The following is a 21,352-nucleotide window of genomic DNA, read 5'->3' on the forward strand; positions in this document are numbered from 1 at the left end:
CAAATAATTGTTTATTAAACTAATCGTTAGCTGCAGCCCCAGTTCGTAAGCTAATCCACGTAATTTGCTTTTCTACTTCTTTTTACATCTCTATCTGGCCACTTGGTTATAATTTTGAGACGGATGAAAGACTCTTCCTCCTTCCCTCTCTGCTCTTTAGTTCTGCTTTGCAACCATGAATCTTCCTTTTCAGCTCTCTGAGGATTTAGGGTTTATAGTTCAGATTACTTTTTGACCTACTGAGATGCTGATCAACTACTTGCAGTTGTAAAAACAATTTCTTATTGCCACGATTACACACAATAACAAACGAACTAACAATCGCTAGCATGAGATCAGAAATCCACCATGTATTTTTAATCAGTGCGTCTAAAAACATTATGTGAACTTTTATGGATCATGTATTGTGAACACACATAATATTCATCCTCCGACTGCCTAAATCAGCCTCACCTTTCAGAGGTAAGACGAATGCGCTCTTCGCTGCCCGAGTGAAACTGATCATCCCTTTCGTGAAAGTACGTCTCCACACACTGCTCCTCAAAGTCGTGAAGCTTCTTCTGGTCGTCCTCGGTGAGAAACAGCTCTGCAAAAAATAAAAAACAAAGGTTTCAATAAGTGAAATGACATATATTGGTTTATAAAAAAAACAAAAAAAAAAAAAAACAGAAAAGGATCATTACTTGGTCCGTAGGTGCTCTCCTTCTTCCTCTTTCTGCACAGGCAGAAGAGTGAGTATATATGGCACAGGAGGATGAAGGGCGGCGGGAGGACAGGCTTCTCGTGGTAGGCCATAATAAAGTGATAGCGCTGGTACTTCCACACCAGATTGGAAATTGACTTTACTTGTATATATACATTGCTGCAAAGCAAAAAGCACATTACAATCAGAGGTCATGTTAACGGAATATTTTCCGTATATGACCTTTTTTTTTTTTTAAATGATGGGAAAATTTGAAGGCTGTCGGTCATTTGACAGGTTATAATTGACTGGTGCACATGGGCAGACATAGACTTTACACAAAGAGTTCTTTGCAGAGGCAACTAAAATTAATCAATAAAAAAAAAATCCTTTCTGAATATCATCTCATGAACTCTGAACTAAATGCGTCTTTCTGACCGGGAGCTGACAGCATGTTGCTGTTGAAGAGTTATGTACCAGACGCTTTGGAGCGAGTCTGGTTCAGAAGCGCATTACAAACCTTTATTTGAAATGGCGCCTTTAACTCCAATCTCCAGTACAGAACAGAGAAAACTAAAGAGAATGCAATGTTTTATTAATCCATTTATAGTCTAAACAGAGGAGCCGGCAGTTTATCTTGAGAAAATAAATACCAGTGCAGAAGTTAATTAGGCCATAACATGTACAGTCCGCTGCACATCTAATGTGGCCGCTGCTCTGCCGCTGCGAAGAACTAAACTAACTCATCCTGCAGTTTTAACAAATGGAGCTGAAGACATTATAATTTATTATAAGTTGTTGGGGCCACAGTCAGTGGTGTTTTTTTTTTTTGTTTTGTTTTTTTACTGTGGAGAAAAGGTTAGATGCATTCATCTGTGATAGGATCTGGATTCAGGTTCAACTAGGTGAATATTAACTAAAGCACATAAAAATGGAGCCAAATAGCCTAATGTTAATATGATTATAATGTGACGGGTAAAAATAGAACATGACCGATTTGCTTTTAATGCTGTCGGTCAAAATGACAGGTACCAAAAAAGTCTAGAACGACCTCTGATTACATTAACCTTGAATCTAAGAGCGTTTGAACACCTCGGACTGCCCCCGTTACCAGGAATGAAAACAATCCAAATAAAACAGCAAGGAACTCACTATGAAAAGTCAACTACGTTATTCATTTGTGAAAACACTTTGCACTCACTTAAAGAAGGCAATAAGGAGGTTGACCATCAGTATGTACTGTACAAAGAGGTAGACTGCTTGCAGGAAAGGCGTGAGCCACACTATGTTTGAACACAGGCTCTTAGCAAAGGTTTCGCTGTTATTGGCACACGCTGTGAAGAGGAGAAGCCAGTTACAATGACAAGTCACGTGCTGAATAACCTGACAAGAACTTAAGAGAAGTTAGGTAATTGTTCTTTTTTTTTCCAACATAGTCAATTCTTACCATCAATTTCATAGGCATACACTTCTCCGTACATCATCCAGTACGGCTGGAAAACCACATCTTTGGCCAGAGTCCAGCTGGGCTCTTCGTTGGGGTACAGAATAGCTTTTCTCGGGACGCCGTAGCTCAGCAGGACAATGGCCATTATTACCACAATATAAAACATGTTGGCAACCTGAAAGACATGCCAAAGTAGTAAAAGCAACATGAGACCAATGTCAACTGGAATATTATTCTTAGTTTAAAGTGAATGCAGTCAGTAGCATTCACTTTATCAGCTTTAGCATGTTGGCCACAAAAAACAGACATTATTTAGGGCAGTAAAAGTCAAATGTACTACAGACGAGGGCTTGATATGGATGAGAAACTTATCACGATACATGCTTTTCATGTCAGTGGATGATTATTGATTCCTTTTTTGATTTAAATATTTGAAATACAGCCAAACTTGCTGTTGTTTTTTCATTTTTAGGCAGTTATGAGGCACGGTGGCAAAACATGAAACAGCTGCTGCGCAAGTTGCTCAAAAGGTTGTTGCTAGGTAACTAAAGGGCTAGTGAGTTAGTTGGTGCCACAAACCTAGCTTACCTCGCTGTGAGCAGCTAGTCTTTCCTCTGCCTACATCTCCCAGAATGCTCTGAATCAGAGTTCAGTGAATATTTTATGTATTGAATATTCTGTCAAATCTATTATCTATAGATATTTATCATATGTCTATTGATATACGTCGTCCATTTATTCTCCAGCCATACTACAGAAATAAAATTTGCTGTGAAAATTTTATTTCACAGCAACTGGAAAAGAATATCCGACCAAATGTTGCATCCAAGTAGTTCTTTGTTATGGTGATATTGCGCACATTAATACTGCCTGACAATGATGATACAATATGCTGTATTCAGCAGGCCTGTCATCATAAATTTTGCTGGATGATAAATTGCCCCAGTAATTATTGCGATAAACGATAACATTGTTGTTTTGAGACCATTTCCAAGTAATATATTGACAATGGCATAATAATGCCAATTGTAATAAACTTCAATTTTGAAAACAGCACTGGAACTGGAAGATATTTTAAATATTCAAAACATGACAAAACAATGAATAAAAGGGAAATAAAAACCCACTTAGAACCAATGCCATGAATAAAACAGATGATAAAATTTAAAAATATTAATAATCAGAATAGAAATCAACAAGCTCATTTTGGTTTGTCATGAGATTAATTGGTTATTATGAAAAGCTTCAGGCTACATTTAATGGGGGTTTATCTAATTTCTTTCTTATGCTTGGGTAGAAAAGCCAAAAATGTTAAAGAATACCTGCTCTTTACAAATGAAAGCTTATTATTGCAATAATGCTTTTCATGCTGAACTAAAGTTTCAAATGTCCAAATGAATGTGCTCACCATTTTAGCGATCATCATGACGTACGGCCCAGCTTGCTGGTTCACGGCCAGGTAGTCCAGGAGTCGGACGTACCAGAAGATGATGTTGAGGCAATAGACTGTCCGCCCGGGGATGAAGGTGGGCTCTCCACCCAGTCTCAGTCCGAAACCGATAAAGAACGTAACAATGGCCAGGAAGTCGGACACATTGAAATATTCGCTGAACCACACCTTTATTTTTTGGCTTATTTTGCCTGCTTCAGACATAAACATCTGAAAAACACAAAAGGGAAACAATTTAAGATGATATATAGTTAGGAAACAATGTTTTGTGTAGAACTTCTCAACAAAAGCTCCTAAACAGTCAGTCTGCTGTGTTGCTGAAAGTCTTTGGATGATGACTGCAACGGTGCACGCTTTTGTTCCACAAACCTCGCGGATTTTCTCGATAGCGGAGGTGAAGATGTAGAGGATGACCACCCATTCTAGAAGAGAAGGAAGGTCGCTCATTTTCACCAGGACCACATACGTGTACAACATCAAGTAGATCAGGTAGAAAAGCTGAAACGAAGGAAGCAAAGGAACGCAAATAAAACAGAAGAACGTTGAAACAAGAAATAAGGCAACAAAAAGGTGATAAGACTTGTGACAGGAAATTAGTTGGTCTTTTACATATAATTTGATGATTGTTTCAACAAAAATTTTCTTCTTCTCATTGAAATGTCTTTTATAGATTCTCTAACAGGAAATAAAAAGCCGAATGACAGCAGCAAATACTCTAGTTTTACTGATAATTGTGGTCTCAAAACTCAGCATAGGGGCTATTTTATTGAACTGCAAAGGGAGACTTGCCAATTTTTTACCCCTTCAATAGTTTACTAGAATTTTCACCACAGCTTTTGTCAAAACTACAAAGACAGCACATTTAGCAAAATAAAACTGTTTAAGAGATTAATATTTGTCTTAAACTGGCACAAAAAAAGAAAAGAAAAATCAGCTTAAAAGCAAGACAGTAGAGGTTACTCATATATAAATTTAAAATTTTACAATAGTGAACTTCATTAAAACAAAAATATTTAAGTCATATTTAAATGACTAAAATATTTAACCCTGTTAGTGTTAAAAAAAAGCTTCTCGACCTGCCATCTAGTGGTCAAACCACTGTAATTGCAGATTTTTAAAAACATTTGAAACTGATCAGAAGAACAAAAATGTAAAAAGTAAGTTTGTTATAAAATTGTGTTCATTTTTAGCCAAAATGTCACTAAATATTTGTGTATATTAGTGGATTTTAGATTGAATCCATTGTATGACAACCAGAATCAAATTAGATCTTTTTAACTGGATATTATTAGATTCTTTTAATATACTTCTGCAAAACTGAATATGAAGTGGACCCTTTTGTGTTGTAAAATGCCTTGAGATGACATTTGTTGGGAATTGATGCAACAAGAATAAATTGAACTGAACCGAATCTTTCTAAGTGAATTCAAAGGATCAGGACAATGAATTTTATTTGAATGCAATTCTGAGTGTAAATGAAAAAATCATTGTTCATTTTGCTCATTTCCTTTGCTATAATTTGAAGTTCTGGTACTAAGTCACAGTTTGGGAATTTAAATCAGAATAATTTGAAGATTTTTGTTGTGTTTGAAAATTTCTTATTTTTTCGAAAAGAAACAAGTAGGTGAAGCAAAGTGCAGACTGTGGGAAAAAAAAAAATGTCAGCCTCGTCTTTCCTCTTTGACCAGGTCCACGGTTTTTAAAGCAGCTGAACCTTGACGCGTGAGGCTTGAAGTGATGGAAAAATCAGTCACTCTCCCACCGGTGACGCATAAGTCAATGGTGCAGAGTTGGTGCTGGAATCGGGATGGAAGCAGGTACAGCTGATGTAGATAAGCGTAGGCTGAGGCTGTATTATGTCGGCCAGCGTTCAGCGATCTTATCGACGCCCCTCGACATTGAACAACCTGAAAAACTGCCCGTGTTTGCAGATAAAGCCGGCCGCGTTGGATCCCAGGCTCCAGGGAAACGGCTCCGGGCTATAAATAGCCCCAGATGGGAAAAGACGAGGTGAATGTGTGGAATCCTACTTATAGAGGATTGTGTTCACACGTAATGAGCCCACTGATTGCTCTTTGGTTTTTGCAACATGACAGAAATGGCTGCAGCCTACAAGTGAGTGAAACGTGCCAAAATTCTGACATTTGACATGCAGGAGGATGTGTTACGGATTTAAAAGTCACACACACAAACAAAAAAGCAGTAAATGTCTTTGCATTCACTTCGTACCGTATTGGACCAAAACTTGACAATGGGAGCGTGGTAGAAGGCGTAGATCTTCCTCGTTAAAGGCAGCTTTCTGGAGCGGACTTGTTTCTCCATGTCGTTTTTCACCTCCAGATGCTCGTGGGTTCTGGCTTCCTTGAAGACGTCCTGTGCAAAAGGTTAGAGAGGCCGCGTTGGACGACCAATCAAGTGACAGAACAGCATTTCTTAAAAATTTGCAAAAATCTGGATTGGTTTTTGCCGTTGAGGAACCCTGCAGCAGACAAATCACGAGGAGCGAATCCTACCATCTGGATGTCTTCGGTCATGTGCTGAAAGTTGTGTTCGCTGTCCTCCATGGTCATCTGGTGGTCGTCCTGACTCTGAGGGATGTGAGCCATCTCCGCTTTGGATTTGTACTCCAGAAGCAGGATGGCAGGAGGCACCAGGATGCTCAGAATCACCTGACACAGCGCAGGATACACACTCATGTGGGTGGCTGCTGCTAGATTTGTCAGCATCAACTATGCACACATGCTTCTGGATAAAGAGCATCATTAAAGAAAGTGTTTTGTTTTTGTTTTAAAGGGAACTTCAGCCATTATAACGATTACAGATTTCATCATTTTGGCGTTGAGCTAATGAGTCCAACATGCTGTTTTCCAGAAAGCAGCAAGTTTTCACGCCAACACCCTTGTTTTGAATGAATATACTCTGAGAACATTTCTGTATTTTTTTTAAAGGATTTTTTAATGGTCTTAAGTAATTTTCATAAATTTCTAATACTAAATTTTTTTTTTCCTTTAGCTGTAATAATCAGTTAAATTTACAGAAATAAAAACTTAATATTGTGAGCATAATAAATGTAGATATGAGCTTCCTATGTCTAACTCAATTACTGTAATGAACTGATAAAAATCCTAATTTAGGCTGCAACCAATGATTATTTTTAGTGAATCAATTATTTAAATCAAATAAAACTACTGGCACATTTTGCATTTAACCAGCTTACACCATTAGAAATACATTATAAAATACAATAAATCAATTCAGTTCCATTTTGTAAATGCAAAATGTACATATTTTGTACACTTCTGGTGTAATTACTGCTCTGTGGGAGTATTCTTCCAGCAATTGTCATTTATTTTAAGTCTGTATGCTCCAGTTCACGATTGATCAATTACTAAATTAGTTATCAGTTATTTTGACAGTTTATTAATCCGATTTATCGATTCAGCACCGACTTATTGAGATTTGCACATTTCTTTACTGACAGGAAAACTAAAAGGCAACCAGATCTGCTTTTGCGAATAAACTTGACTAATTTGATTGACCATCAGTATTCAAGTAGTTTTTGAAATAGACATTACACTGACCTCTTATAGCATCGATTTATCAATTATTTGTGTATAAAAACTCATTCAAATGACTATAAAAGGTTTACTCCAAAAGGAACCATCATAAATGATGCTTTTCATCATTAACTATAATACCAACTAGTGTTAAACAACATTAATGAGCAAACATAATAATAATAATAATAATAATAATAATAATAATAGATCAATGTAAGGTGCAGGTTTCCCACTGTAAGTCCACCCAACCTTCTGCTTGCAACCAAAAATAAAGATCTAGATGGAGCATGAACCTTGTACCAGGAGTTCTTGCGCATGTTCAGCCGTCCCATCCACATGTCTGACAGCAGCATCTGGGTGCAGGTATGAGCGACAAACGGCCGAAGGTGGGAGGAGACGGCCAGCTTCAGACACGTGGAGTTGCTCCAGTTCTTCAGCTCGTACGTCAGCAGCTTCATGGCCATGGTCTCGTCCTGCCTGAACGACTGCTCCAGCAGGTCCACCGCCAGCGTCCCGAACTCGCTGAAACGAGCCACGGAAGTTTGTTAATGCGGAAATATCGTTTGGTGAAAAACGTTGAGCGTTAGGCGACCTCACTTGGAGTACTCTTTGAGTTCCTCGGAGGTGTCGTCCACCACGTCGCTCTTCTTTGCCTCGTAGCTCATAGAGCGGCAGAGTTTGCAAGCCACCAGCGCCTTGGCCATGTTTTCCTCGCCGTGTTGCCAGAAGAAGAGAGACATCTTCTGCCTCTTCATGAGCACGGCCCAAACTAAGAGCTCGTTGAAAGGGTAGGGGAAGCGGCGGGTCTCCGGGTCGTCGATGTCCACGATCTCCTCCTTGCTTCGTTTCTTGTTCTGCTCAGCGGTACTCTCCAGCTGAGGAGAGAGGCGAGGCTTTAGCGGTATTTTCATCGAACCAGAAAGACTAAAAACCTTTTTATTTTCAGGAACGTGTTTGGGAGAAGCGTCGTCTTCTGTACTGAACAGCAGGGGTTTACCTTGGGCTTGTACGGCTGCGCCGTCTTGATGAAGTGATTGTGTCTCGTCTTCTCCTTCTTGTCAGCCTGCATGCTGAAAGTCTCGTGATTCTTTCTCAGATGAGAGCCGGGACCCACGGTGTGGCGTCCAGACCTCTGTACAAAACACAAATATTACCAGAGTCACTTTTCTCCACATTAATTAACTCTAATTAATTGTGTCTGCAAACCTTAATAAATAACCTTGTATATGGTTGATAGAATTATTTTTGCTCTTTATTCCAAGACAGCATAAATTAAAAGCAGTATTTTTCATGACCAAATCCAGGAGATTTTAGCGGTACAACTGAATGCTAATTTAGCTGATGTACTGAGGTCGCACATTTGATGAGTTAGATATAGTCACACAGCCCTACACTGTATTGTTCATGTTAATATTACTGCAACAAATGACAACATTGTAATAAAAGACAATACTTCTCTTGAAAAGTTATATCTAGCAGGTCAGAACCAGAATTAGCTCCTTGTTCCACCCACCCTATTGTTGCCGTGGAGATTGTTGTAAATGATTCGGAAGCGCTTCCTGGTGTAGTTGCACCTATAAGTCCCACCCATCAGGAACTCGATGACCAGGCCCACATCGATCAAAGTGATTTTATAGTTTGGGGGAAGATTACTCTGCGATACGGAAACCACAAAACGTTAGCAAAGTCCCGCTTCACATCGACCGATCGATGCCATTAGGAGCCCTGATCCACTACCTGTTTAACGTCTCTGATCAGGTGGAGGAGAGTTGGGTTGTTGGGAGGTTGTTTCTGGAAAAAGAAGATTAGATTTAATAAATAAGAACTATTTATGGGTTCTTATTTATTGATGAAGTACGGAGTGTTTCCCAAGGCTACCGTGTTGTAGAGCTCCTCCAGCCGACTGATGGTGAGGAAACGGTGCATGCTGACGCCGTTTTCTATGAGCAGCTTCACAAAGTCCACCCTGTCCATGACGAGAGCGTCCAGCATAGCTTGCTCCAAAGAGCTCACCTACAAACACAAACAAAAACCAGTTAGGAAGTGTATTTTTATAGCAAAACAGTGTTTAGAAAACAAAAAATATTGGGAGAAAAGGACAAAAAAAAAAAAAAAAGCAAAAATAAATATCCATCCTCTCATTTACGCAAGACTCCAGTTTTAAAATAAACACAGGCCTGCAGAGTCGCTTATGAAGACAAATGTAACGGGGTTCATGTTACAGTCAAGACAAGCAGTTCCTGGCAGCCTGCCCTACAAACCGCGGCCAGCGGGGACTCTGAGGTCGTTCTGGGTGAGTCCGAAGGTTTTTAGCTGAGCAAACAACCCTGGGAGCCGTGGCTCCCTCTCTCACACACATGCAAACAAATCCATAGACATACCAGAAGCTGCTGTCCGTACACAAACACGTGATTCTTGGCAATGTCTACGCGGTCCCAGGCCAAAGTCAGGACCAGCTGATCGAAGGCAGATGCGTTTGTGCCTGAAACACACAGGTCTACTCGTTAAGCAGCTCATAAATGCATTTGCTTGAAAACAGGTGATGGAACATTAACTGTGTTTTTAGTTAGGCAGCTGGAAAGGTATAATACAGTCACTTACACACAAAGAGCAACAGATTAGATGAGCTAAATCCAAGAGAGCTGATCTCTTTCATGTGATCGGCTTTGTAAGCCGTCCAACTGAAATCATTATTAGGGCAAGTCATTACAATCACTGACGTCGATTTTTATAGCTAACTGAGAGGGATTTGTTGTTTCTGCATCTGTAAAAACCTTTTTCATTAAATTGGCGTATACAGGGAGGGGCTCAGGATATTTTTCTTTTAATTTACAAAGCTAAGGACACTGGAGCTTGAAACTATAGATGAATTGGGCCTGGAAGGAGCGAACTGTAACGTTTCACAGTGAATCGTCACCTGAACCTAAAGACACAACGATGGGCCATCAATAAACAGGCTGAAGAGAGTTGAAGTTTTCCCTGAATAAATGCTTCATACAATCACTTAAATAAGCAAAAAGTGGATAAATAAAATAGGACTGAAACGATTAATCGGGTTAATCATAATTAATCATTTATTGAAATAATCGTAAACTAAACTTGGCATCGAATAATCGTTATCTGAAGTTCATAAACCCAAAAAAGGCCATTTGATAAAAGAATGCACTCAGAGCAGCCAATAAGCCAAAAATACATTTTGTAAGACTTAAAAAAAACAACCTTCTTTGATCTGTAAATATGATCTATCCAGAAAGACTCTAGTGGCGTTTTAAACATCATGTTGATTCAAATTCTGCATAATAAAAATAATAATAGTGGTGAACTCCTTTTAGGCTACTTTTGCTGTCCAACTATTAAGTTAATCCAAAAAAATAGTCAACATGTTGATGTTAAGTCGAGCAGAAAGCCTTTCACATGTTCGTGTTACATGTATTCGTTTTATTGGAAAATGATCAAGCTATATTATTATATTTTGGGCAATAAAACTGGTATTTTTATTTTTTTTTCCATTCAAATTTTTATTTAGAAACATAAAACATTTCATCTATTCACAAAGAGTGATATAATCTTTTTATAATCCTCTTTTCAGTTCGTTGTATTATTCTAGACGGCACATCCCTTCAGGTGATTATGGTATTTTTATTTTTAAAAGAATATGGATTATTTTTATTTTCTTATGCATTTCTACACATTGTATAAAATAATCTTAAGTAGTCAAATGAAAAAAATCTACAGAATGTCCCTTTTTCATTATTTGATTAATCGTCAGAATAACGGATCACTTAAATAATCATTAGCTACATCTCTAAGATAAAATCAGTCTATTTCTTATGTTTATTAGAAATATTTGGGCCTAAATAACACTATTTAAGGTGACTTTTTTATTCTTTAAAAGTTTCTCTATTTTGCATTGACAGGTTTAAAATAATTTTTTGTGAAATATAACAGCGTAGATGTCTGATTTAATCATAACATGATTAGCAGCTCCAGTAAAAATAATTCTCTATCTGGACACCAAATTACAATTTCAACAGAAATGCAAAATTGTTTGGCAAGCTTGTGTATGTATTGTTGCTTCTCCCTTTTCTAATTTAGTGAGCAATCTATTGCATAAGCTGCATATTGTAGTGGTAAACAGAAAAGCTTTCCGTTTTATCTAATGACTTTAAAAGCTTTGAATACTTTGAGGTCTTTTTAAATAGATTTTTATTGAACAAAGGCGACTGCACCTTAGACATTTCGTGCTTGACTGGATGTCTTGAATGTCTACACTGGTTTCTCTGAATTGTTAAGTAGTTAAAGGCAAATATTCCAGTCTTAGCAGGGATGACCTGGAATGAGGGTGAACGAGCCACAAAAATGCGCTCCGAGGAATTCGCTCCTCCCTCGTTGGAGTAAAGTAGATTCCCTGCTTCTCCAACGCAAAGAGTGAAGGACACGAGACTCAGAAACCGTAGGAACGGGGAGTTCATGTGAATGTGAGCAACCTGATCTCATCGAGAGCACAAAGGGAAGGGCACAGAGGGGGAACTGTGTTCTCAAAGCATATCCATATCGGAATGAAAACAGAGAAAAAAGGCAATATTAAACTCCAAATACCAAAAAAAGACGTAGGACTTCATCTAATCTATTCCTCCTCTTTTATTAGATGAGCTGAAGAACATGGTGGTTTAGTAAGCAGCCGTTTCACAAACCTTGGAGCAAGGCCCTCAGAATAGCTACGTCGATGTCTTGGTGTTCCTCGGAGCTGATGTGAAACACGGTGATCTGTTGACCAAGAAACAAGATCGGATCATTACCAGGTTCCCACACACCGTGCCCAGATGTTTCCACTTATTTCACCCAGGCATCCGTTTGTACTGCTAACACCGGGGTCCTCGGCTGCCATCAGCGACGCTGTGAGCGTTGCTATGACTTACACTGCTAAAACACTAAATTAACCAAGTATTGGTCTAGATTCCAGTGCAAACGTCTTGGTACACTTGAAATAAGAAAAGTAAGAAACAGAAGCTTGTTTTGAGTCAATAACTCCTTAATATTGATGAAAAAAATGCTTGTTATCAGTGAAATAATCTGCCAGTGGGGTCAAACATTTTCCTCATGCTATAAGTTCAAACGTCTTGTTTCACTAGCAGATCATCAATATAAGTAGTTATTGACTTAAAACAAGCTCCTGTATCAAGTTGAAAAGTTGTTATAAGTTACTTGAATTGAGACATTAAGATATTTCCAGCATGTTAAGATTATTGTGGTATAAAAAATATGTGCCTTTGCATTCCTTGTTCATGTCTGTAATTTTATACTGCCATCACGTTTGAAAGAAAAATTTGCACTAGAATCTAGACCAATATTTAGTTAGATTTCGTATTTTTGCAGTGTGGTGACCTTTTGAGTTGGAGGATAAATTAGTTCAGCTCATTCGAAGACAAGGAGGATGGGAGGCATGAACATCAACTGGCTTTACTTTTCTGTCTCAATCTGAACAAGTGGAAAAAAAAAAAAAAAAAAAAAAAACACAGTCTGCATTATTACCACTAAATAGCTGATTTTATGTTCATCATTTTAAAAACATGGAGTAAAAACAATTGCCATCATGAAATTTCATAACCTGCTTGTTTCTGTTTCTCATCAAAAATCTGCAGAGTTTCATGGTGTAAATTTGCCAAAATGTGCATAAATAGACTAAACAAACAGGGTCAAAGTTCACAGCAAAAAGACTTGACTCAGTGAAAACATTATTCTCTGTTTATTTCCTAAAGCCCTCATGGGAAAGGGGAGGGTTGAGGCTGGGGGGTGCAGTCACTCAGTATACGACTGAGATGCCCAACTCCTCTGGCCTGCAGTGTTTACTTTTCATTAGATTCAATTTATTGAGCCATTTTCAAACTGATGTTATACCTGCCTGAGTGTCCATAACGCATCCAACTAGATCCTGTGTCATAATAATAATAATAATAATAATAATAATAATAATAATAATAATCTGGGTTTCCCCCAGTGTATTAAAAGCCTGGCGGACCACCAGGCTAAACATTGTTTATTTAGTTTAAATGTTTTTTTTTTTTGTTTTTTTTTAAATACACCTGTTACAGTGATGGCAAAGATGGGTAGCGTTAGGTTTATATGTAATAAAGCCATCTTTAGCAGACAATTATCTATTTAAAAAGATAATATCATTTGATGATACATACAGAACCTACCAAAAGACTAGCTTTATTTAGTCCGCTGCTGCATTTTCTCTGTTGACGGTTAGTTCCAAAATTTCCTGTCAGCTATTAACATTTTTAAAACACAAAAACAGCTAGTTTTCCAGGGGAAACCCAGAATAAAACGTATATAAAAAAAGAAAAGATGCAACATTTTACCAGTTCTTTGCTCTTCATGCACTCCATGAGCTTCTGAAAGAGATGGATGGCTTCGTTCTGACTGAAGTTGAACGTTTTCTTGATGGTTGCGACGATGTCCGTCTCCACCCCATCGGGAAGGCCGCTGCAAAGCGACGATTAGAATCACACACGGCGCCATAAAATGTGGTACAAGTTGGACTTAGAATCCTTCAGCAGGTAAAATGATCTCTAGAAAGCAGCAGACTTTTATCTGAGGTTATACTACCGTAATGATTGATTGCTTATCTGAAGTGTTTTACGAGCTGCACTAAACTGATCCAACAGTCAAAGAATTTGACTCAGTTTTGTCCATTATGAGTCCCTTACTAACACCCATGTTGGTTCGATTTCAAGTCAAAACATTTGCGGTGAAGCAGGTGTGTTGTTGGCTCCTGCAGGATACGTCAAACACCAACCTGTTGCCACAAGACTGAGGAATGTGGGGCACAAAGGATATTTTGCCAAGTTTCATTTCCAAGAACTACAACTTTCATTTCGAAGAAATTAGACAGGCTCCAGCAAGAGGAGTGAGATAACCCACATACAAATCAAATGTCTGTAAAGTCTCTATGAGCCACGGTTGACTAAATTATATCCCTGTTGGATGTTTGGGGAACAAGACTTTGATCTAAAAAGGGTAAGAATTAAGTGATGATTTGATAGAAATAAACAAAAAAACTCCTCAGTTCAGTTTCAAGTCAATTAGGGATAACTAGAGATGCAAATCTGTTGTTGACCAGAATCAGCAAGAGTGACACATTGGAGTAGAGTAGCTGACCTCCTTTCGGTTTGCTGCCTGTCAGTGAGCAGCAACAGGTGGAGGAGGGGCAGCCCTGCATTGCTGCTCTCGGACCAGCCAAATAAAACTTGCTTAGATTAGTGGCAAACATCACAAGACTTTTTGGAAACTTAAGACACAACTTATATTTGTAGATAAATATTTACTTTCATAAATTTGTTATTTTAAAGAATCATTTAATTTCTATTTTTTGTGATTTAAAATAAAGAAACACAACAAAGAGCAAAGCAGGATAGATTTTTCCTCTATGTGGTGGAAAAAAGGACAGATTCCACATAACTTCCAACAAACAGATGTAAAAACATATTAGAGGTTCTTTTCGTATCATTCAAGTACTGAAGAAATCTCACTCCACTCGGCCCGGCTCGTTATGGGTCTCTGCAAATCTTTTTTTTACACAAACATGCTAATCTTGTGTCCTAAATTCTGACTTCTGAGAGTCAGATGGCGACTTGCAAGAAAAATAAAATCGAACAAACATCACTGGAGGATTACTGTGGTTTGAGCTCAAGCAGCAGCTACAGATTTGATAACAAAAACTTCATAATGTGAATTGTTAAAACTCAACAGGCTAACAATTTTGCTCTTAAAGGAAAAACAAAATATACCATTTAATATATAAAACACGATAGCATGATTTTAACTAAACAGTTGCTGATCTTTTTTTAAAAAGATCAGAATGCAAACTGGTCATCATTGTTCCCTCTTTATTCTGATTTTGCCTTTTTCTCTATTATTATTTATTTCATTCAGGCTTTTAACGGGTAAGCTGACACCAAAACAGTCATATGAGCCGTCTTTTTATTTTTCATGTGTCCTCTGTGTGTTTAACCTACCCCCCCTCCTCTGTCTGCTTGTGGACGTAGGCCAATATGTCAGCAGCACGGCCCGTCCCCTCACACACCACCACAGGGACAGGAGGGCTCTCCTGGAGGTACTCCAGCACGGTCAGGATCACGTTTGGACCGCCCTCAAAAATCAACGCCACGACAGGAACACATTGACCGATTCCTGAAAAACACAAAAACAAACAAAAGAAGGGCAAAAGAGTGAATTTACACTTCACACGTTTTTGGCACGCTTTTTACTAAAACCCACATTTGCAAACGCAGAGGCTACAAGTGATGTAGAAAAGCTCTTTTTTTTTTTTAAAGTAGCTGTGCTCTGCAGACACTGTGTGAGAGGTTGTGGTGATGATACCAATCTCGCTGCTATCACACGGTTTACACCAGGCAGACGCAAACCGCCACTGAAGAAAGTAGTAATTAAAAGTCCTTGTGGGAAATGTAACCCTCTCTGGTGCAGGTCTACGTTCGACACCTCAAAGAATTAAAGTCGGTGTTTTCACACCTGATAGTCTGGTAGACTCAGTTCGATTCGGGACTAAAATTTTAACATTTGTTACATTTTCAGCTGCTGCAGCTCTTTCACACTGAACTGCGTCAAACGATCCAAGATATCTGATTTCCCTCCTTGCCTGTGGTGGCGCTGTATCAAGAACCACTGATGGAAACGACACAAAAACCTCCAAAGAAGACATGAGCACAACTTGCTGCTTCACAAAATTTAAGCAAAATGGAGTAGTGTCAGATTTTAACGGTTGTAGGATTAGTACTGTAGGACTAGTGCTAAACTCACGCATTTGGTTTGGTTGTATTTACCCAGAATTCCCCGCACTATAGTCCACTTCCTGCTTTTGTAGCGGTCTCCAGTCCGCTTGCATTCACATATGCATTCAAACGGCATCAGGTTCATTCAACCGAATTGAGACCGAGGTTTTTAGACGGACCAGCGTTAGCTTTCTAAGTCCAGTTGAACCCAAATGAATGCCAATTTTTCAGATTTTTGTTTGTACAAAATTCTGAAAACTGGGCATTATTCTCCTTCCATTATATATTTATCTGCAACCTCATTGTGCTCTATTCTATCAAAGTCCCAAAAAGTCTGTGGTTGTGGTGTGACAAAATGGCAATAAATTAACAGGCTTATGAACACTTTTCAAGACATTGTTTTAACTTGAAATAAACAAAAAAAGAAACCTCTTTCCTTACAGTTATTTTTTTATTTATTTAAAAAAACTAAAGCTTTTCCTCACGTTTTGTTGTTTCATTAAATAAACGGAAACCTTTCCTTACTTGCGTGTATTCTTTGCAGGTTAACGTGTTTCTCCAGGTCCCGCCTGAGTTTGACCTCAGCCCCGTATCGGCCCACCGTCCCGTCATCCACCAGCAGGAAATGGGAATGCAGATTGTTGAGAACGTTTAGCTTGCTGAGAGGATTCAACAGGGTCTGATAAGGGACAATAATCTGCATTTGGGGAAAAAAAAAAAAAGAAGAAATAAGCAGAAATACAAGCAGAGTTCTTGAAACGACCCGAGATCAAGACGGATCACTTTGAATTAAGAGGCGTGTCTTACATCTCTGCCGATGAGATCACTCCTGTTTTCAATGACTCCCCATGGTGCGACTCCAATTGTGTAAATTTTCTTTGATGACCTTGAGCAGTGTTCTTTAAGCGCGTCCCCCACATGCTTCGCAACACCTTTGGAAATATAAAAAACACCTTCAGTTAACAATATCAAAGAAAAAGTCAAATTAAAAATCAATAAAGTCCACCAAGCAGTGGAGACACCAACAAAAGCCACATCAGAGAACTCCACGACCAGAATTACCTCCACATGATGAGAGTGGCGGACTCCCTGATGAACCACAGGGCTCTGCTATCGGACCTCTTTGATTCAGCAATAATTTGCAAAGTAGACAACCATCCCAGGTGGCCAGGGTGCCACTGAGGCATTAAAAGTAATCACTGGTGTGGATAATTGACCTCATGAGTAATGACTTAAACACTATGATCAGACCACAGCATCTTAGCATCTTGCTGCGGCTGCAGACAGACCTCAGCCGCGATACACAGCCTAATAACATGCTCTGGGGCCACTATTAAAACTTCTGCTGCATCAGCGCATCGTCTTCACAGCGGCAAAACGTAGATGTTTACAATGTACATCTACTGTCGCTTTTAGTAGAGTCGACTAACACAGCTCTCGCACAAACTGATTTTAGTGCAAGAACCTGATCCTGTATTTTCTCATCTGGCTTCGTTCAGCTACATACAGGCAAAAAGTTAGCTTTGGTTCCAAGTGAAGCACAGCAGCCTTTGTGCAACCGCCGCCGCCGCAGCAGCAGAGGCCATGTTGGAATCAGGGATGTAGCGATTAATCGGACTAATAGTGATTAATCGATTACTGAAATAATTGGCAACTCATTCAGTAACTGATTAATGGTCAGACTCAAAAAAAGGTAAATTGCTGAAAGAACATGTTCGGAGCAGTAATTAAGATTAAACTATATATATATATATATTCTGGCAAAAACTCATCATTTTGTATCCGATTGATTGATTAATCGTTGGAATAATCGTTTACTAAAACAATCCTAAGTTGTAATCAACCAACGAGCCGATATTTTGTAGAAATTGTCTTGAAATAGACAGCGTGATTTGCATTGCAAAAAAAAAAAAAAAAAAAAAAAAACACCAATGGACTCTGCTGAAATTAAGCAGATTTAAAAGTGCCTGAAACTCTGTAGCCAGAGTTTTCAGCATCTTTGCAGAAGATAATAACCCACGCTCCGTTTCACACTACATGCCTGTGTTGACTCCTCCGGTGAGGATCCAGGCGCCGGTGGTGACCGCAGCTTTGATGAGGCCCTTTCCCACCACCTGCTTGATGCGAGGGTGCAGCTCAAAGTTTTGAACTCCTCCGTGGACAGAGATGAGGATCTTGGGAAGTTCCATGTGCCACTCCTTCAGCATTAGCCGAAGGATGCTCTCCGGTCGAGTGTCGTGGGACAAACGCACATACTGTCAAAGTTTGTGGAGACAAAAGAAAGAGGAACGTGACAACACAATGAGACCTGCGCTGCTTTGTGTGCATCTTTTTATTCATTTTGAAACTGATTATGCAAGAAAACATTTTAATCAAGAGCTTAAATTAATCAGAAATTGCAAACAAAAAGCCCAGCTTGCAACATAATGTTAACCTCCTGGAAAAGGAAGCGACATGTTCCAGCAGAGGAAGCCGGGCCCACCTACCTTGGCTCTGTATGAGTGAGACCCTCCCTGGAAGTTGATGACACCATAGGCATCAGTTGGACTCGCTTCTGTGTGTTTTTCCACAGACCACTCCTCTGGATCAGGCAGGCTGGAATTTTCACCCAACTTCACATCCGAGTACTTTGTGGCCAAGCTGGCTGTGAAGCCGGCATGCTGCCGAACCAGCCGCCCACAGCAGCACCTGGGGGGCAAACGGAGGGACGGGGGAGGTCACAACACAAGCATGTTCAAATGGAAAAATGGCAACATATATCAATTTAGAAATAAAAGCAGAAAACCAAACAATTTATGCCTCTTTAATTAAACAAACCCATCTACTCTAAAACTACAACGGCATTATAACAGACTATCTGAAGTCTTTTCAGCAGCCTATGAGCTTCTTTTAAGATTTTAAAGTAAAAATGAGGGGAAGAGGAAAAAGTGCCACTTCATGGGAGGCAACATTAGCACTATGTTCCAGTCAGACATGGACACACAGTACCCTGGAGCTCATGCAAACTTGTTCTACTTCCTGGAATTTCACTTTTTATGAGCTCACCACGCCGATGTGGATCAAGTGACAATATGGAGGCAATACAAATAAAAAATAAAAAAAACTTGGATCCGTTTTGGGTTCAATGAAGATTTTGAAATGTGTCACAACCTGAATGATTGTAAAATGCAACAACAGAGGACGAAACTTCAGACTGGACTATTTTTTTATCTCCCTGCCAGAGCAAAAACTGCAAATTAACAGTTTCCTAAAGGAGGTTTTGTTGCTTTATGGGATTAACAGTTCAAGGAATTGTTTTTTTATGGTGTAAGCAAAAGGTTGGCAGAAAAGGAATCTCCCAGACAGGTTTATCATCCTGTTGAGTAAAAGGATTATGTTACATCATGTTCAAAAGAAAAAACACTTACCGGACCAACTGCTGGCAAATCTGGCATCCTGGCAGGCATCTAGGAAGCAAAATTACACAAACATGATTATCATAAATTTTAATGGAAAGTTTACCGGGTAACAACAGAGTTAAACGTTTGGAGTTGCTTTTGGGGGAAAAAATAGTGAGGTAGGCCATCTGTTAGATAGGCACAGATCCCAGTTTTACTGGGTTTTGATTTGAGATGGAAAGCCACCAGTTTTGCACATGATCTGACACCCTCTTCAGAGCGGAAGTTCATTCTGAATGAAGAGGAGCTGGTGAGCCATTTCACTAATGTTATACTCCTAACTCAACTGACTGGACAAACTAAAGTTGTGTTGTTTTTACACGTTTGACCAAGCATGTAAAGCTGTTGGTATGTCCAAGTGTGCTGCACTGGTGCAGAATTATCAACTGAATTAGTATTTCAGTACAGATGCACAGTCTGTGTTTAATAAAAAATAAAGGTTTTAAGTCCAGTCAAGAATGTTTTTCTGTAACGTGCTAAACCTGAGATATCTGCATCGGAAGCAGTTGGGTTGGTGCATCACGACACAAAAGATATAAGAATCTTTTAGAGAGGAAATGGAGGCATGTTCAAACAGACAAGCAAGGGAGGAGACGTCTTCAATTAGACACGTGGTTATCTGGTTCGTCTTCCTGAAAAATCAAACTTTTCTGGAACGACTAGGAAATGTTGGCCATCTTTAAATCTCAGAGCATGGGGAAGGGTCAACCAACACTACAGGAGGTTATTGCCAATCCAAGAGGCTTAACTATTATTTTCAGAAATACAAGTAACAAATGTTTTAACTGCAGAGCTGTGTAACACGGGCTGCTCTCTGCTACCTCTAGATTAACATAAACAATGATTGAACAGCTATTTCAAGCTCCTGTACAGTTACTATAAATTAATGATTTAACAACCCGGTACAACAGGAAATCAGAGCTTTTTATTTTTAAACAAGTTAGACACAGCTAAGGTTGCAAATTTATTGTATTGTTATTGCGAAATTGTTTTCTTTTAATGTAGCATAGTCAGGATTTTAACTTTTTTTCCTCAACTCCTGGTTCTTCTATACATTTGAAATGATGATTAAGTGCAGTTATTGTGTGCAGTTTAGTAATTAAAAAAAGCAACCTTTGTCTGAATGGTATTTTGATGGAGTCACATTTGAATGAATGTAATTGAGTTTTTGTGGCCATGATTGTCGTGATTTGCGGTCACAGCAATTACCTAAAAATTTTTTTTTAAAAAGACTGTAAAGAATTTGTAGATAGTCTTATTAAAATACTGCCACAAAATGTTGTGCAAAATATTTAAGTTTGTTTTTTCCACACCTACACAAATTTCTATTATGAAAAAAAAAATTAACATCTTGTGATAAGGTGCATTTGCTGGTGTGAAACAAAGGAGAAGGAGAGGTAACCTGTCTTAGAATAAAGATGATAAGCTGCCAGTCGTTTTAGTTAGGTTTTATTTCCAGATAACTTTTGAATAACTTGGAAGATTTTACTACATTTCCAGATTTCTGAATAAGCAGAGACCACTCTGCAACTTTGAGCTCCCCCCTTTTGTTTTATGTTGCTTGTTTTATTTTGATGAAAACTTTTATTGAATTTATTTTAAACTAACCCAGAAAATGGTTAGACATTGAAAAAACAAGTAAATTTAAAAAATCTATTTCCCAGTCAAAGCTTTACAAAAATTAGAGTTTGGAAATTGACCACAAGCTCTTAGATTGGTGCATTTCAGTTATAAAACCTCACAAAGAAACTTCCTCCACAAGGGTTCTGGTCATGTGAACGGATTGGGCTTAATGTCAAGCAAGGTTATGTTCCCAAACATGTCAAATTGTATCTAAGAGCAGCAGCACGTACTGCGGTTTGTGGACAAAAGTCAGTGGAAAATAATTAATATGAAAGAAAACAAAGAAAAGAGTGATCCACTGCGAGTATGTGTTAAGAAGGGGAAAAAGAGGCATCAAGCTTCTTGGAAAGGTAACAGA

The 21,352-nt window shown here is 38.7% G+C and overlaps 1 protein-coding gene across 4 annotated transcripts in view; it reads right to left on the reverse strand.

Moving 5' to 3' along the window:
- Positions 1-21,352, reverse strand: part of trpm7 (transient receptor potential cation channel, subfamily M, member 7) — a 46,822-nt gene that overhangs the window by 15,966 nt on the left and 9,504 nt on the right. For all 4 annotated transcript variants that reach the window (XM_016669989.1, XM_016669987.1, XM_016669986.1 and 1 more), the window contains exons 3-25: positions 19,342-19,380; positions 18,421-18,622; positions 17,976-18,189; positions 16,742-16,866; positions 16,460-16,631; positions 15,161-15,335; positions 13,505-13,628; positions 11,834-11,906; positions 9,521-9,621; positions 9,018-9,152; positions 8,877-8,930; positions 8,653-8,793; positions 8,137-8,271; positions 7,737-8,014; positions 7,433-7,661; positions 6,093-6,248; positions 5,809-5,952; positions 3,949-4,077; positions 3,538-3,789; positions 2,130-2,304; positions 1,884-2,016; positions 684-862; positions 454-586 (exon numbers count right to left, since the gene is read on the reverse strand). In XM_016669989.1, the coding sequence (XP_016525475.1) occupies positions 454-586; positions 684-862; positions 1,884-2,016; positions 2,130-2,304; positions 3,538-3,789; positions 3,949-4,077; positions 5,809-5,952; positions 6,093-6,248; positions 7,433-7,661; positions 7,737-8,014; positions 8,137-8,271; positions 8,653-8,793; positions 8,877-8,930; positions 9,018-9,152; positions 9,521-9,621; positions 11,834-11,906; positions 13,505-13,628; positions 15,161-15,335; positions 16,460-16,631; positions 16,742-16,866; positions 17,976-18,189; positions 18,421-18,622; positions 19,342-19,380 (3,498 nt within the window). The remainder of the gene's footprint in view (positions 1-453; positions 587-683; positions 863-1,883; positions 2,017-2,129; positions 2,305-3,537; positions 3,790-3,948; positions 4,078-5,808; positions 5,953-6,092; positions 6,249-7,432; positions 7,662-7,736; positions 8,015-8,136; positions 8,272-8,652; positions 8,794-8,876; positions 8,931-9,017; positions 9,153-9,520; positions 9,622-11,833; positions 11,907-13,504; positions 13,629-15,160; positions 15,336-16,459; positions 16,632-16,741; positions 16,867-17,975; positions 18,190-18,420; positions 18,623-19,341; positions 19,381-21,352) is intronic.

The sequence above is a fragment of the Poecilia formosa genome, unplaced genomic scaffold, assembly GCF_000485575.1.
Source record: "Poecilia formosa unplaced genomic scaffold, Poecilia_formosa-5.1.2 Scaffold29, whole genome shotgun sequence".
NCBI lineage: Eukaryota > Metazoa > Chordata > Actinopteri > Cyprinodontiformes > Poeciliidae > Poecilia > Poecilia formosa.